This window comes from Trichechus manatus, unplaced genomic scaffold, assembly GCF_000243295.1.
Source record: "Trichechus manatus latirostris isolate Lorelei unplaced genomic scaffold, TriManLat1.0 scaffold00075, whole genome shotgun sequence".
Classification (NCBI taxonomy): Eukaryota; Metazoa; Chordata; class Mammalia; order Sirenia; family Trichechidae; genus Trichechus; species Trichechus manatus.
In genome coordinates, this window is record NW_004444011.1 from 3,004,718 (window position 1) to 3,023,344 (window position 18,627).

The 18,627-nt window shown below is 40.0% G+C and overlaps 1 protein-coding gene across 1 annotated transcript in view; it reads left to right on the forward strand.

Annotated features, from left to right (window-relative positions):
- Positions 1-18,627, forward strand: part of PRTFDC1 (phosphoribosyl transferase domain containing 1) — an 84,159-nt gene that overhangs the window by 54,764 nt on the left and 10,768 nt on the right. The window contains 1 exon segment of the mRNA XM_012556697.1: positions 14,911-14,976. Within this exon segment, the coding sequence (XP_012412151.1) occupies positions 14,911-14,976 (66 nt within the window).

The window sequence follows — 18,627 nt, forward strand, 5'->3', positions numbered from 1 at the left end:
GTTTCACAGCTTCATCATTGTTCTTTATCATTGCATAATATTCCATTGTGTGGATATACTATAATTTGTTTATCCATTCGTCCATTGATGGGCACCTAGGTTGTTACCATCTTTTTGCTATTGTGAACAGTGCTGCAATGAACATGGGTGTTCATATATCTATTCGTGTGATGGCTCTTGTTTCTCTAGGATATATTCCAAGGAGTGGGATAGCTGGATCATATGGTACTTCTATTTCTAGCTTTGTAAGGAAGCACCAAATCGATTTCCAAAGTGGTTGTACCATTTTATATTCCCACCAACAGTGTATAAGTGTTGCAGTCTCTCCACAACCTCTCCAGCATTTATTATTTTGTGTTTTTTGGATTAATGCTAGCCTTGTTGGGATGAGATGACATCTCATTGTAGTTTTGATCTGCATTTCTCTAATGGCTAATGATCGTGGCTCTTTGGGGGTTTTAATGGCTGATTTTTTGGAAGTAGATTGCTAGCCTTTCTTCAAGGCACCTCTGGATGGAATTGAACCTCCAGCCTTTCAGTGAGCAGCCGAGCACTTTTAACCATTTGCACTACCCAGGGACTCCATACTTAAAGAAGACACAATCTTTGTAAGTCAGACATAGCTGCTACTTACTTCCTTCTCCCGCTCCTTTTCGAGGCTTCCGCCAACAAATTGGTACAGCAGAGTCTCATTTCCTTTGGTGTCCTGGAGCTTCCTTTCACTGTTATTATAAAAACATGTATTAGAGAATAATTTATTCCTCAAGCACATTAATGGAGTCCAGATTCTGTTTGTATAATACGGACGGGCAGATGTGCAGCTGTTTGTGCTACTTTTGGATGAGCAATGCTATTTACACAGAATTTTCCCAAGACCACCCAATTCATTTCACATGTAGTCTTCAGCTACTTCCAAGCCCTGGCCTCCAGACGAAAGGAAAAAATTTAGTAACTCAGCGCCCCACCCAGTTTTGAAGAAGTGACTTAATACTGCAGGAATTTGCAAGCCTGCACTGCCAATCAACACGCCTACATCAAATAAACCATCTTTTCTTGTTGTGAAAAATGAAAGGTGACTCTGGAACTGTCCTGCTCTCTGACCTTGTACTTACATCTTATTAGATACACGGAGAAGTTTGAGCAAACACCACAAATCTAAAAAATAACAGTAGATGAAACATTTGATATTTGACCCTCCCTGAGTCTTTCACTTTCTGTATATTTCACTTAAATTGCCTTTTTCCCCTAGCTATGTATTATGCCAAAAGATATCATTGATAACTTTTTGAACTTCATTTGTTATACTTTTCATAATGTTTGCATATATTGGCATTTTGCTTGCTCCTTACATTAGCTTGAGAAGCAGGTAAGCAGGCAGTATCTATTTTCCAGATAAAGTAAATGAGCGATCAAGTGAGCTTGCCAAGGTGTCCCAGTGAGTTACTGGTATAGTCAGTCACTGTTATGGCTAATCATAATCACATTATTTCTTTTTTCCCCTTGTCATCATGTTTAATCTGGAAACCATTACCTATTTTTAAACTTGGGTGTTTTGAGTTACATAGGTGTACCACACTATATTATAGATGTATATTAAATATGCTATGTGACATTATAGTTATACCAAGATTTCAAGATATATTGATGACTTTTATTTCTAAGTCCTAGTTGAATTTTAGTTGGTAATTTTTATTAAAAAAATGTTGTTGTTAGGTGCCATCGAGTCAGTTTCAACTCATTGCGACCCTATGTAACAATAGAAGGACAACACTACCCAGTCCTGCACCATCCTCACAATGGTTGCTATGTTTGAGCCCATTGTTGCAGCCACTGTGTCAATCCAACTCTTTGAGCGTCTTCCTCTTTCTCACTGACCCTCTACTTTACCAGGCATGATGTCCTTCTCCAGGGACTGGTCCTTCCTGATTACATGTCCAAAGTATGTGAGACGAAGTCTTGCCATCCTTGCTTCTAAAGAGCATTCTGGCTGTAATTATTCCAAGACAGATTTGTTCATTCTTCTGGCAGTCCAGGGTATATTCAATATGCTTCACTACTACCATAATTCAAAGGCATCAATTCTTCTTTAGTCTTCCCTATTCATTGTCCAGGTTTAGCATGCATATGAGGTGATTGAAAACACCAGGAAATAATATTCTAGCTTTCTTATAAACTTTAGTTGTATAAATAACTGGGGATTTACTCATGTGACTAAAATGAAGGAAAGTAGAGATCAATAACATGGAAAAAGAATTTGAGTAAAAATTAAGACACCTGGTGCTTGGCCAGGCTCTGTCATTAATTCATTCACACACCCATCCTCTTTCCTTACACAGATAACAAAAGAAAATCCAATTCAGTAAACATTTATCAGGGACTCATTGTGAGTCTTGGAGGAAGTACAACCAGACTACTCCTTAAAAGCAAAGATGGCAAGGCTTTGTATTGCTTACTTTGGACACATCATCAGGAAAGACCAATCGCTAGAAAAGGACATCATGTTTGGTAAAGTGGAGGGTCAGTGAATACGAGGGAAACCCTCCATGAGATGGACTGAAACAGTGACTACGACAATGGGCTCAAAGATACCAGTGATTGTGAGGATGGTGCAGGACTGGGCAATGTTTCATTCTGTTACACATAAGGTCACCATGAGTCAGAGCCGACTTGATGGCACCTAACAACAGAGTGGATGAAGCACTTTATATCTGACATTTAATTTAATCTTCATAATAACCCAAACAAGTAGGGGCTATAGTCCCCATTTTACAGAAGAGGAAACCAATATCAAAGAGCTTAATTAAAGGACAGGGCAGTGCTTGAACCCCTCTTTTATTGCCATACCTTTGTTCCTACATACAAAGCCCTGCTCATTGTTAAGGAAAACTATAAAGATGAAAGATATAAAGTCCCTATCCTCAAGTTACTTTCAAAACAACAGAAGTAAAAAAATGCACATACAGTGAACAAGTAGTGAGTATAACAAGGCTGTAACCAAGTGCTGCATTAATGGTTCTAAACGCAGTGGAAGCACATTGACAGGAGAGATCAGTCTGGCTGACAGTGATGGTGGGCTGAGGTTTACTTGATATTTTGAAAGTAAGTATAATGAAAGTAGATCTTAATTTGGATATCTAAGGATGATTATGATTTTCACAGGCAGTGATGCAACAGAGAGATATTCTGCGTTGAAGGAACACAGCAAGAGACAAAGGTAACAAAATGTGTGCATCTTAGCCAGCAAGGTGGCATGGGTGGAATGTAGGCCCTGGATACTCCAAGTGTGGTCTACTGAACTGCAGCATCCTCACTGCCTGGGAGCTTGTCAGCGATGAAGACTCCCAGACTTGTAGTATCAGAATCTGCATTTTAACATAATCTCAGGTCTACAGAATACCTTACACGAGCTGCAACCTCATCTACCCTGAGACCAGAACTAGATGTTGCCTGGCTATCACTAGCAAACATTCTGATCAGGATCACGATAGATGGACCCCGGTAGAAGGGAGAAAAACATGGAACAGAACTCAAATTCTTAAAAAGCCGAGACTTACTGGACCAGTTGAGACCAGAGAACTCCCCGAGACTATTGCCCTGAGATACTCTTTAAACCTTGATCTGAAACTGTCACCTGAGATCATCTTTTAATGAAGTAACAGATTAGCACACAAAATAAAGGATATTATCCGTAAGTACAATGCTCTACTAAAAAACCATGTATATGAGACCAAAAGGTCAACGTTTACTCTAAAGCAAAGACGAGAATAAGGGGGCAGGGAAACTAGAGTACTGGAAATGGAACAACCAGAATACAGTTAAAGACAATGTGAAAAAAATAATGTCACTGAAAAATTTGTATAGAAATTGTCAAACGAGAACCTAATTTACTGTGTAAATTTTCACCAAAAACACAATAAAATATTATTTAAAAAAAAAAAAAGCAAGATCCTCAGGTAATTTACGTGCATATTACAAAGCTGGTATAGAGTACTCAAGGGAAGATTGTGGCAAGTCATGTGGAAAGGTAGATTGTGATCAGACCAAAGAGAGAAGCTGTAGAAAGTATAGGTTAGGTAGAGGAGCAAGACGGCAGGTTAAATCTCCAGCTCCACCACTCACCAGCAGATGGGACCTTGGGCAAAGTTATTTAACAAAGTTACTTAAATTAGGTGATAACAGTACCTGTTACCTGATAGGACCTTATTAGTTTTCATGTAAGTAATATGCTTAGCATAGTGTCTGGTACTTAGTAAAATGCTCCGTAAATGATTCCTAGAGATAGGCCTGCCCCTAGTATTTATGGGACCTAGGGCAAGAGTGAGGAATTGGTGATTCACTAGTAGAATTTTTGCCTTCTAGAATTTGATTTGATTCCCTGCCAATGCACCTCATGTGCAGCCACCAGTCAACTGTCAATGGAAGCTTGCGTGTTGCTATGATGCTGAACAGGTTTCAGTGGAGCTTCCATACTAAGATGGACTAGGAAGAAAGGCCTGGTGATCTACTTCCAAAAAATCAGCCAATGAAAGCCCTGTGGATCATAATGGTCTGATCTGCAACCAACCATGGAGATGGTGCAGGACTAGACAGTATTTCTTTCCATTGTTCATGGGGTTGCCATGAGTTGGGGACCAACTGGATGGCAGCTGACAACAGGGCAAGAGTACAAATGCAGATCCATATACCATATGCCTAAATATTTAATGTTTTATAACTTTATAGCCCTGCCTATGGCCAGGCCCCTGTTTCTACCCAGATCACCACCTGACCTGGAGGCTAAAGGAGCCATGCTCATCCCTGAACCAGCCTTGCAGCCTGCCAGCCTGAGTTGTGCTACATATCTGCCGAGAAGGGTGTGCACTGGGCCCAGGACCAGGGCTCCTGGGGTGGGGGAGGGTTGTCACTGGGCCTGCCTGAACCCTGGATGGGGCTGACCTGCCAGCTCCTCAGGAACTGGGACAGCTAGGGTCCTCTCCTTCATGCCTCTCTTTGTACCACCAGCCCCTACAATTGTGTGAACCATTTCCTTGAAGGAAATCTCTATCTCACTCTCTCTCTCTCTCTCTCTCTATATATATATATACATACATACAGACACACACACATACATATATATACACCCACACGTGTCACTGGTTTTGCTCCTCCGGAGAATCCAGACTAAGACAGGTGGGAGTGGAGATAGTTACAGTCTAATGCCAAAAAGCCATGTGTGTTCAGATTTCCTAGATACTGAGCCGCTGCCCACTGGCCAGGTCTCTCCCTTGACCCTCTTGATCACAGCCCCTCCCCACCCCCCATGCCCTGGCCATCTTAAAACATGTTCACAACAGTTGGGTTTAAGATTTCATTACTGTTGAACAACAGTTTTTCTTTGGTTATTTTTAAAAATTATAATTACAAATCTTCTCTGGACTATTTAGGGGAAAAAAAGTGTATGGAGAAATGGTCTTTTTAGAAATAGCCACCATTGAGATATGGTAGTCCACTTTTTAAAGCATGGATTTTACTGAAGTCTTTTAGGGTCATTCATATGTATCAAAAGAATCAGCTTGTTTGTCATTCTACTCCATGATATGAAAACATAATTTAAGCCAAAACAAGAGGTCCAAACCAGGGTTCAAACAGAAGGATATCCTGCTTCAAGGTTTGAACAAACTTCATGTAAAGCAAAATCACTGTATCTGTTTTTAAACTGTTTCCTCTTTACTGGGTTTTGTAAATGAGTGAATCAAAGTAAAGGTCTTCTCTGTTCTCCCCTCTACCTTTCTTTTCCCCTTTTCCTTGATGACCGTTCATTATTCCTACTGGCTTATAGCTGCTTTATGTCATTGTTGTACCATTTCCCAACCCAACATCCCTTTCTTTCTCATAAAGAAAAGTGCCTTTCTCTGTTGGGTGGCGATTACTCTTAGCTAACCAGTACCCCTCTTGGAGACTGGGTGGAGGAGAATACCAATCACAATAAAGTAATAAATCATTGTCATTAAACAGAAAGCCATTTTTTCTTTGAATAAAGTCACATCAAGCTTGCAAAGTTAGGCACACCAAAGTCAGGAAGTGCAAAATATATGTGTACTTTCAAACAAGTAAATCATACATGCTAACATATATATTTTTTTTCCTGGTTAAGATGTTAGTCTGGCTAAAAAAAAAAATTTTTTTTTAAATAATATGCCCTTTGAATTACTGATATTAAAATATCTTAATAATTCATATTTTCATATTTTTAAATGTTCAGAATTCATATGGACTTTAGCATTTAAGTTTTTAAAAATATTGAGGAGGCTGTTTGGAAACTGAGATAATAAACTTATAATAGTAATGACAATAAAGAAAGATAGTTGTGGTGGAGTTCAGTCAGACATAATGGGGGAAGGCCTGTCTTTTTCAGTCTTCCTATTTCCCATGTTCCTCATTCAGCTTTATTTCTGTCCCTCTCAATTTAGCTTTACAGATGTTTTCTCACATGTGTTTGTTTATAATTTTTACTTCTCTCTGTCTCCCATTGGGCAGTAAGCTCCTTCAGAGGTCTGGACAGCCAGAGAAAGGACTTAAAGCAAGAGAAACCAAGTGTGGCTTGAGAATGCTTAGCAACTTAAGTGGATAGGGAGATAAGTATTAAAAATATAGCTAACAAGTATACTCAGATGCTTCAGTGCAGCTCAATAAACACTGAATGCCACAATGCGCCAGCCACTGGGGTACAAGTAAGAAGAAAATAAGTTGCTATGCGGAAGTAGTTTTCATTCCAGTGGTAGTTGCTACATTCACAGAAAATTTCAGTTGGATGTGGTTGTTAACATGCAGATAGGCATAGGGGTTTATTGGAGAACAGACGAAGTCCAGGGGGTTCCAGGAAAGCTTCCTGGAAAAGACCATGCCTGAACTGAGTCCGGAAGAAACAGTAAGAGTTAGTTACCCATGTGAAGAAATGTGGAGAGGTGGTCATTCCATGCAGCTAGAATGGCATAAGCTACCATGAGCTAACACATGGGGGTATAAATTAGCAGGTCATGCACCAGGAGCTCAAGGGTCTTAATGCAGGACAGAGGTGTTCATCGTGAGTGGTGAGATGTGTCACAAGTAATTTATAACATATAATATTTATCAAGACTTTTGAATATTAACTTTTCCTATAAATGAGTGGTATCTTAGTCAAGGCTATATTGTTAACAAGTTGAGACAGCTCTGACTCATGGTGACCCCATGTACAACAGAACAAAAAGTTGCCTGCTCCTGCACTATCTCCACGATCGTTGGTATGTTTGAGTCCATTATTGCAGCTATTATGTAGAGCCTTTTAACCTAGGGGGCTCATCTTCCAGCACTATATTGGACAATATTCTGTTGTGATCCATAGAGTTTTCATCTTTCTTTTTGGTCTGTCTTAGTCTGGAAGCTCTGCTGAAATCTTTCCACCATGGATGACCCTGCTGATGTTTTGAAATACCAGTCGCATAGCTTTCAGCATCATAGAAACACAAAAGCCACCACAGTACGACAAACCGACAGATAGGTAGTGGTGTTAACAAATAGTAGAAATCTATTTAAAATTACTTTAAACTAAAATGATGGATGTATATGAAGGAATTATGGTATCTCGTGGTCCCCAAGGTAAAAATGTAGCCAGGCCTGGAAGCATATCAGGAACCTAGACGCCTCATGTTCTATCTCAGGTTGTCTACCACCATCTAGTAAAGCACTTTCAACAAGATTAACTCCTTGCTCTACTGACTATTACATGACTCCGTAGAATTACTAACAAAGATCTGAGTAGAGCTAATAAGTACATAAAGGAGGTGTCAGAGCATGAGCTTCAGGTGGCTTCTCTTGAGAAAAACGATGAAGGCAGCAATCTGGAATGATAGATGTAATGCCCACTTAATAGTTCGCTTTAAAGCATGGAAACTGGGGTAAGGGTCACTAAAAAACCGCATAAGAGCTTGATTTTAACCAAGGCTCTAGCCACAATTTAGAATGCACTCATGGCAATGGAAGGATATCAGTCCTTCTTACCCACATGCCCCGTAGGTAATCACAGAGCACATGGCAGGCATGTATTCATAATGTACTGAGTGAACTGAACAAAGAATGAATCACAGAAGCCCATATTATGAAACTCAAGTCATTATGCAAGTTTCTTAAGACTAAAGGTAAATGATGAAGAGACAGGCCCTACCTTGTTGTTGTTAGTCGCTGTCAGCTCGGCTCCGATTCATGGTGACCTTATGTGTAGCAGACCCAAACATTGCCTGGTCCTGTACTATCTTCATGATCTTTGAGGCTGTTGTTGTGGCTATTATGTCAATCTGTCTCATCGAGGGTTTCCCTCTTTTTTTTGACCTCTACTTTACCAAACATTATATCTTTTTCTAGCGATTGATCTTTCTTGATGATGTGTCCAGAGTAAGCGAGTCAAAGTCTTGCCATCCTTGCTTCTAAGGAGCATTCCAGTTGTATTTCTTCTAAGACTGATTTGTTCATTCTTCTGGCAGTCCATTGTATATTCAATATTGTCCTGTAACACAATTTGAACGTGTCAGTTCTTCTTCTGTCTTCCTTTTTCATTGTCCACCTTTCACACGCACATGAGGCAATTGAAAAGACCATGGCTTGGATGAGGCGCATCTTAGTCATCAAAGTGACATCTTTGCTTTTTAAAACTTTAAAGAAGTCTTTTGCAGCAGATTTACCCAATGCAGTTCATCATTTGATTTCTTGACTGCTGCTTCCTTCAGGGCATACTTTATGTACTGTTTATTATATGCCAGGCACTTTTCTAAGTGCTTAACCCACATCTAGTAAAGTGGTTAATTAATCCTTTTATGATTTAATCCTTCCAATAATCTTATGAGGTAGGAACTATTCATATACTGTTTTTACAAGTGGGGAAACTGAGGCATTAAGTAACTTCCTTAAGGTCAGCAGGAATAAAAGGTGGAACTGTGATTTGAACCCAGGCAGTCTGGTCCCAGAGTCCAGGGATACCATGCTGCCTGTTCACTCCATTTCTGTGTTCTTCTTTCTCACAACTCATCCCACAGAGATTATAAGAATGAGTTTCAAAACAAAAACGTTATCAGAGCTAAATGGTCATTTAAATGATCAGGAAACCAAAAAGCAGTTGAGTCAATTTCAAGGGAAAAAAAACAGATTAACACATCAACGTGATAATTTTTATTAAAAAAAAATTTTTTAAGTAGCAGAACGTTTTTTCTCCAATCTTTATCTTACTTGGTTGGAGTTCAATAACTCTAACAGACACAAGTGGAACTGATCTGGTTGGAGCAAGCGAAAGAGCCACTCCGGCTCTGACTGGCTTTTGCCCTCCACTTTGACCCCAGGCAGCTTAAAATACTACAAGACACAATTAAGAGTCGTGTCCTACATTAGGGGTCCCTGGGTGGTGCAAACGGTTAATGTTCTCAGCTGCTAACAGAAAAGCTGGAAGTTCAAGTCCTCCCAGCGGTGCTGTGGAAGAAAGGTCGAGAGATCTATTTCCAAAAAAGTCAGCCATTGAAAACCTTATGGCACACAGTTCTACTATGACACACGTGGGATTGCCATGAATCAGAATTGGCTTCATGGCACTGGTACTGGTTTACTGGTCCTATGTCAACCACTGACTGGGAAATTCTACAAGACTGAAAAGAAAATTGAGGGGGTGAGGGTACTCAAACTAATTCACCAGTCTTTGTTATCTGTCTTGGTATCAGATGTTCAGAATTTAATGAAATCTATTTGAGCAGGTTACACTATTTTAATTAGAGGCGCTCCAGTTTTATCATTAAAACTTCTTATAATGAACTGTTTTTGTTATTGCTTTGCATCTCTTCTCATTTGTTATAGTACTGACTACCTCACTGGGCACAGGAGAACAGCTGAGAGGGAGATCAGGATGAAAAAGAGGGGGAAGAGCAAAGTTAAGCCACCTGTGGAGGCTGAGTATACTGAGAAAGCTTTTGTGCGCGCAGATTATAAAGCCAGTAGCTCTCACTTTGGAAACAAATGGCTTATAGAGTGGTTCTTTTGTTTGTTTTCTTTACTTTTCCTCCTTCTGGTTCCTCAAAAGGACAGGATATTCAGGATATTTATTCTTCCTCGGTTATGCTTTATCTAAGCAGTCCAAATTCTTTATGTGAGGAATCACCATGCCTGCTGGGCTGTTTGGGCATGCTCTGTTCAGTACCTGGAGATGAGGTTATATAAACTAGTCATTTCCAAACTATGTCTTCCAAGGATGCCTAGACTAAATGTTAGAGATTTACTTTACCATGTAAATAAATCCACGCAGCCTCTATCAGCATGTCTACCAAGATGTTGATTCTCCTAGTAATCTTCAGCTTGTGTATTTTACATGACTCGTACAACCAGGATCTACTCCTTCTCCATGTTACTCTCTGCATTGCATCTTGTACTTCTTTCCTTTGGGAATATGGGCAGGAGGTAGAGAGGGGAACACCAGAATAATATGGCGCCAGGCAAATCTGGGACTGAACTGGACTCCTTCACTTACTAGCAAGACCTCTTGGGGCAGGTTATTCAAATGTATTGCCTCAGTTTCCTCATTTGTACCCAAACCCGTTGCCGTCGAGTAGATTCCGACTTATAGGGACCCTGTAGGACAGAGTAGAACTGCCCCATTGGGTTTCCAAGGAGTGACTGGTGACCTTTTGGTTAGCAGCAGTAGCTCTTAACCACTGCACCACCAGGGCTCCCCTCGTTTGTACATTGGGGATTAAATAATAGCTATTCTGATTCTACTGAACCTTAGCGAAACAGAATTCTACTCATATACAAATTCTTCAGAGCCCTGATGGCACAGTAGTTAAGAGCTTGGCTGCTAACCAAAAGGTTGGCAGTTCAAATCCACCAGCCGCTCCTTGGAAACCCTGTGGGGCAGTTCTACTCTGCCCTATAGGGTCGCTATCAGTTGGAATCGACTCCATGGCAACGGTTTTGTTTTTTTGTTTGTTTGTTTTTTAATACAGACTCTTCTAGAGCATAGAAAAAAGATAAAGAACCTCCCAACTCATGCATGAGGCTAGCATAATTTTGCTTTAAAAATCCACAAAGGTGGTAAAAGAAAACTATAGGCCAATCTTATAAGCATACATGGACAATCCCCAAAAAATTATCAAATGAAAACCAATGATGTTTAAAAAAAAAAAAATTGGCTCAATACTAGAAATAATGATGATTTTGAGCCATTACAAAAATATCAAGGTAAATACAGTAGATTGAATACATACAGTTAACTCCTTTCCCTCCTAAAACTCCGCTGAAATGAGAGTAAAGAAGTAAACAAGTTATATACCTAGAAGTACAAAAAGGGGAGAAGACCCAGTGGATAAGGGATGTCAGTAGTTTTTAGAAGGAAACTGATTAAGAAAGGGCACTGACTGAGCAAAACAGAGAAAGTGAGAATTTAAATGCCTGCAGAGGAGAATGTCAAAGAGAAGTAGTGGAGTTGTGCCATAGAATTCCTGAAAGGTTCAGAATTAGAGTCGCCATGTCCTTAGAAGGTGGAGTGATGAATGGACTGAAAACAGCAAGGCTAGTTAAAAGCTATAATTGGAGAAGTTGGAACTCTAAGTTCCCTTCCCAACCTCAGCAGGAGACAAAGGTTTATTCTCTGTAGTAATTAACCAGGCTCTAGACTCCAGTGGAGAACTGGGAAGTGGCCATTTCCTGGGGAAAGGAAGGAAGAAAAAACAAAAAGATGGAGTCCCTGGGTGGTGGTTAAGTCCTGGGCTTCTAACTGAAAGTTTCCAAGTTCAAACCCACATAGAAGCACATCAGAAGAAAGGCCTGGCAATTTGCTTCTGAAAGGTCGTAGCCTTGAAAACGCTATGAAGCAGTTCTACTCTGCACACATTGGGTCACCATGAGTTGGAAGTGACTCCACGGCAACTGGTTTGGTTTGTTGTTGTATTTTTTTAAGCATTAACTGAGTGCTTACTATGTGCCAGACTTTGTTCTAAATCTTCTGTGTTAAATCAGTTGAGCTTCGTAACGACCCACAAATAAGAAAATAAATGTACAAAAATAGCGAAGAGAAATTTAAAAAAAAAAAAAGGGACTTGCCCTACCAGATATTAAAACATTAAAAAGCTATAGTAATTATGACAGTGTGATTTGGGTGCTGGGATAGACATTTTTGATTAATGAAACAGAAGAGTATAGAAATTGACCCTCACATATGGGAATGAACGATTTGATAAAAATGACATTTCAAACCACTAGGGGATAAAGAGAATTCAGTAAACGATATTGGGACACTTGACTATATACTTAAAGCCACCAATCAAACCTGTTGCCATCAAGTCAATTCTGACAACTCATAGTGACCCTATAGGACAGAGTAGAGCTGCCCCACAGGATTTCCAAGGCTATGTGTCGGAATTGACTCTACAGCAAAGGGTTTTTTTTTTTTTGGCTTAATATTTACAGAAGCAGACTGCCACAACTTTCTAGCTGGTAGATCCCAACTGCCGACTGTTTTGGTTAGTAGCTGAGTGCTTTACCTCTGAGCCACCAGGGCTCCTTCTGACTATTTACTTGGAAGATATAAATTCCAGATGGATTAAAGACAAACTTAATATTTATAAACTTAGTATAACTAAGACCTTCTTAAATAAGACATACCCCACAACACACTAATTGTGTGACTTTGAGCACATTATTTAGATTTCTTGGCATTTTGTGTTTTTTGTTTTTAATCTGTAAAATGGGATGATAGTAGTAGAATTATTATGAAATTTACTCTGATCTGGCAGAGTATAAATCTCATTTGTTAACATGTAAGTTTATGGTTTAGTAGCTGTATCCAATTCTGCATGCTCCAGTCCTCTGGGGGTACTGAAATTTTTATTTTTCCTGCTGCTATTAACAACATAGTTGAGTTGAATGTGCAGAAGTTCTTCCTGTATTAACTCTTATATCTCAGCATCTCTAGAATGACAGGAAAATGTTCTCCTTTGGCATTTTTGACAAGTTCTTAACCCACTAATGTGACTGCTTTTGAATATATGATTGTATATGCCAGGGCAGAAACAGCAAAAGATCAGAGAATTCTGGATGTTCTTTAATTTTCTCTTTTCCAATTCAGTTCCCGTAATAAGAAAATTATTAGTTGTATCTCATTCCGTGGGCAACTTTCAAGATGAACTATTGTGTTAAGCCATGTAAGCTTCTCTCTTTGCCTTTGTGTATTGTCTCCCTCCTCTGCAGCAAAGAACGAATGCTTTATAAAGTGGAAGTAAAAACATTTTAGTGTCTCCTCCCCCCCCAACCTTTGGAGCAGGAAGGTAGAAAGACAATAGCTGCTTCACTGATTTAAAAAAAAAAAAAATGGTTGTATTGATTAGCTGTTTTTTCCCTTCCCACGTGACTAGTTCCATAACAAAGTAACTATATGTCTTGATAGAGACTCTCAATTGCAAGTGACAGAATCCGATTCAAACAGTCCAAGAAAATTCCTAAGATAATGCATTGGCTTAAGTGACTGGAGGAGTCCCTGGGTGGTGTAAATGGTTAATGCGCTAGGCTGTTAACCAAAACGTTGGAGGTTCAAGTCTACCCAGAGGCACCTCAGAAGAAAGACCTGGCAAGTTACTTCCAAAAAATCAGCCATTGAAAACCCTGTGGAGCACAGTTCTACTCTGACACACACGGGGTCTCCATGAGTTGAAGTTGACTCTATAGCAACTAGTAACTGATAAGTAACTGGGAAGCCTAAGACTGGACATAGCTGCAGCTGGCTTACATTGGTAAGGTCTGGCTCCACCTGAACTATATGGATTGAGCTCCCCACCTTGTCAGAATAAGGGAGGAAGGTGCTGAACAGGCAGAAGCAAAAGCTGTCCACGGCAGTAACTGAAGACATTTCCTGGTTCAGCATGTCCTACATATGGTGCCTATATCGTCATCTTCTCTCTTAGGTTGGTGGTTGAAATCAAAGAATTGCAACTTCTTGCTCAATCATGAAGTAGATTGCCTGTAGCCTGTTTGCTGTAGGAATTGTCTTCAGTTACTCTAATGTGGGTCTGTAATGAGGCTAGAAAACACGTTGCCTGCTCTCTGTTCCCTGTTTTGCCTCCATGTTATCTTATTGTGATGCTCAAAGTATAACCATCTGAGTTTTTTGTTTGTTTTTTTTGTGAGGTTTAATTAGGACAGGATAATCTACCATATATAAACATTGTGAAAGTGAATGATCATAACCTCTAAAGGGATTTGAGTAAAAATTCTTGTAAACATGGCTCTGGGCCTCATATTCCTAGAACTGCAGAAAGCTCCTGAGGCCTCTCTACTCATGTCACAGGGGCTGAGTACAACAGAAGCTCCTCATCGCAGGCCTGTTACATTTGCTGTCTACATCAGACAAGGGACTGACCTGCCGATGAATGGGAGTAGAGGGGGCCTCCGGTCTCTCTGGGAACTAGGATCTCCTGAATCTGATTGCTCCCCACCGTAGAGGTATTACTGGGGCTTGTTGGCAGAGCTGGCAAATGCTTGGCCCACTCCTGGGGACTCCATAACCCCCAAGTCCCCAGTGAGATCCAGGAGTGTGACTGAGCATCTTCTCCAATTCCATCTGCTTCAGGATAGGCTCAGGCACCTTCCCTTAGCTTTTGCTCCAAAATTAGATTTGTCTGTCCTCTCTTCCCCTTTTTCCCGCTTCCACACACAGTCTCCCCCAACCCCAAGCCATTATAAGGCTTCCCTCTCAAGCACAGTAGCAGGAGAGTGGATCTTGGTAACCATAGGCAACTGGGGATCTGTACTGGCTATTTGTTTTATATTTGTAAGGCGCGATCTAGCCACTAACTGGGTAGACAGGAAAATGCTTTAAAGGTTTTCTTATGCAGTAAAATATTATCTTCTTCTTCTTCTTTTTTTTAGAATGACTAATCCATGGGCGAGATGCAGATAATTGGACGCGATGATCTCTCCACACTTGCTGGAAAGGTTCGTTAATGTGACTTTGATCACTGGGTACATATTAATGTCATGGGTAAATCGGTGACCTCCATTTCAGGTCAGCTTTTGCAAGACATTGCAGACACTCTCCCAGGTTTGCTAATTCATGCAAATGGATGTGTGAATCCTTTTAATGATTTCTCCTTTACAAAACACTCCTTTTTAGATTGCTTCTATGACAAGACACAGCCAAATCTTTCTTCTCCAGGCTTCCTTCCAACCTTCTTTCAGACAACCTTGGATTACAAAACCTCTTGGCACGCCTTCTCTTTTTGGCCCTTTTCTACTCAGCCTCTCAGGTACCCCCTGAAAAGGAAGCCTTTATCTTTGTCCTTTTTTCATCTCTCATCTATGCCTCACTCAGCACCTGGGCACTTTAGTAAAAAAATTTGAATAGGTTTGCTGAAATGTACAAAATTTGGGGGGATATATATGTATGGAGCCCTGGCAGCATAGTGGTTAAGAGCTTGGCTGCTAACCAAAAGGTCAGCAGTTCAAACCCAACAGCACCAGCCGCTCCTTGGAAACCCTATAAGGCAGTTCTACTCTGTCCTACAGGGTCGCTATGAGTTGGAATCAACTCAATGGCACATAACAACAACATATATGTATATATGTGTGTGTGTATATATATATATGAAAGACTTCTTGAGAGCACATTTTTCAGCCTTTTGTTTTGTTTCGGGTTTATTAAAAAGAAGGTAGCTGATTAGATTATGGGAAAAATACCTCCAATTGTAAGTTGGATTTCCAAACCTGCAGATAAATAATTAAGTGAAAAGACTGCTGTCTGACATAAATATACAAACTGGAAGAAAGAGTTGTTTCCTAAAGCACATGGTCCTTGTGGAATGTGACCTGAAATGCAAGCTTTGCTGTGAATGAAAGCAATGCAGAATTTGTTTTTGTTCAGCTGTACCAAGACATATCTTGTATTCGTTATCGCTAACAGCTTCAGCTTTCTAAGTAAAATGAATCTATTACACAAGCTTAATCTCTCTTTTTTGTGGTTGTTATTGTTATGCAATGCCTGGATGGGGAAAAGGAGTAGCAGCCACATTTAATAAAAATATGTATATTAACATTGGTGACACTACAGAACCACAAAGACTTGGACTACAAAACAGCTTAGTTCCCTCTACTCAGAAGACAGCATAGTAGGATTCAGTGTTAAATTGCTATCTAGTAGTAAATTTTGAACCACATTTCAAACCACAGAAATTAGAATTGACTTGCTGGTGTTAGTGCATTGCTAGCCCACCATTTCATGTTACTACATCATTGTATAAAATAACACCCTAGAAAGCTAAAATTCTCAAAGCAGTTTCCAGAAATTCATAACTTTTAACAACCCTGGAGTGGTCTTTAAATGATAGATTATTCTAGTACTTTTTTGTATGATACTGTTGCTATGAGTCAGTATTGACTCGACCACAACGAGTTTGGGTTGTATTTTTTTGGGGGGGGGGGTGCCTTACAAATTTATTATGCAACAGATATATTTTATGTGGTGTTTTGCTGTGAGGTCTGTCGAAGTGGTAACTCTTAAGTGTTCCAAATGAATGTCAAGAAAAATTTTGCACGTAGAATTGTGGTCCTTCTTTCTTCCCTACTGGAATCATCCTCTTGTTCCTTATAAAAGATTTCCCCCTAGGTGAGCATGGGATAGTCCCTTTTTTTTAATAGAGAAGAGGTTGAAGAAAGGATAGCTTCTTACTGGGGTAGAGTGACCAGAAGGGGTAGAGGTCGTGCCTCAGTATTTTCCTCCTATAATTAGGAATCCCTGGGTGGTGCAAATGGTTAATGTGCTTGACTACTAAATGAAAGGTTGGAGGTTTGAGTCCACCCAGAGGCAGCTTGGAAGAAAGGCCTAACAATCTACTTCTGAAAAATCAGCCACTGAAAACCCTATGACACACATGGGGTCACCATGAATTGGAGTCAACTTGACGGCAACTGGTATGGTGGTTTATAATTACTACAAAGACCTCCATGAGAAAGCAAGCAACCAGGAAGTTCAGAAGAGACAAAAAAACCCAGCTAGCAGTAAGTACAAGCAGAAGTCCGCCTTAACTTTTTGCTAGCATAACAAATTATTCTTCAAGGTTTCCAGGTGCTAATTAGTGGTATTTTACACTCTGCGTGTAGATAAATGTATTTTTATATACATTTAAACGTATGCCAAGTAGAATCCCTTGGGCTTAGAAGACATTGGGTAAATATTTCTAAGATGAATATACAGTAATTAGCAGGAAAAGGTTGACATACTAAACTCTATTGTTATAGTGCAAAAGCAACCACAGATGATATGGATATGAATAAGTGTGACTGTGTTCCAATGAAACTTTCTTACAAAAAATGATCTACTGAATTGAAGGCTTCATGTTAAAAAGACCCCCCCCCCAGATAATTCCTATGCACATTAAAGTTGGAGAAGCACTAGTCTAGGGCAAGACCACAACCATCCTTTCCCTGGTTTCTGCCTTCACTTCACTTTCGCTACCCTCCAAACCATTCTCCATGAAGCAGCCAAAGGGATCTTCATTTTCCTAAAAGAGAAATGGGATCATGTACTTGCCTACTGAAAACTTTTCAGTGGCTTCTCAACTAGAGTTGCCAGATTTAGCAAAAACAACACAAAACAAACCAAAAAATTCAGGATGCTTAGTTAAATTTGAATTTCAAATAAGCAATGGATAAATTTTTAATGTAAATGTGTCCCATGCCATATTTAGTAGAAGTATAGCCCATATAATATTTGGTATAAGTATGTCCCACCTACTATTTGGGACATATTTGTACGAAAAAGTTATTCATTGTTTATCTGAAATTCAAATTTAACTGTGTGTTCTGTACTTTACCTGACAACCCTACGCATAATGCTCTGAGACTACAGTCCAAACTCCTTCCACAACATGTAAGGCCAACAAGATTAAGCTTCTCGTCCCAACCCACATCGTACCCACTCACGCCCACCACACTGCCTAATCCCCTTCCTGCCAAGATTTTCTACCAGATGTTGTCACTACCTGGAATTCATTTTCCCCTATCCTTTAGGTCTCAGCACGTCTCCTCCGTAAGGGAGGCCTTCCCTGATTCCCTGTCTAAAATGAGCACATACTCGTCCCCTCTACGCTATATCCCATCCCTGGTAAATCTCTGTGTCAGTACCCTGTTCCCTTTAGAACCCTGATCACAATTTGTAGTGTTTACTTTTTGCCTTATTTTTTATTACGTGTCTCCCCCACCAGAATGTAAGCATGATGAGAGCACGGACCGTGCCTATCTTATTCACTATTGTATCTCCAACACCATGCACAATGCATGGAACACAACAGGTCTGAATAAGTATTTGTTGATGAGTGAGTATATGCTTCTCCTTCTCGGAAATCTGAAAGAAGTTTTCAATTGAGTTTGGGAAAAGGAAGACATGACAGAGAAAAAGTGAAAAATGTAAACCTACCTGGTCACCCCAAAAGGATATCAACCCACCGATTCAGTTTAGAATTGGGTGAGAAAGTTGTTGAGCGAAGGAGCATACTCTTTGTAGAGGCAGAAGGGCTTTGATGTCACGAGAGATTCAAGACGGAGCTGAAGGAGGTGAGTTCAACACAGCTGAAGATGAGACGAGGGACAAAA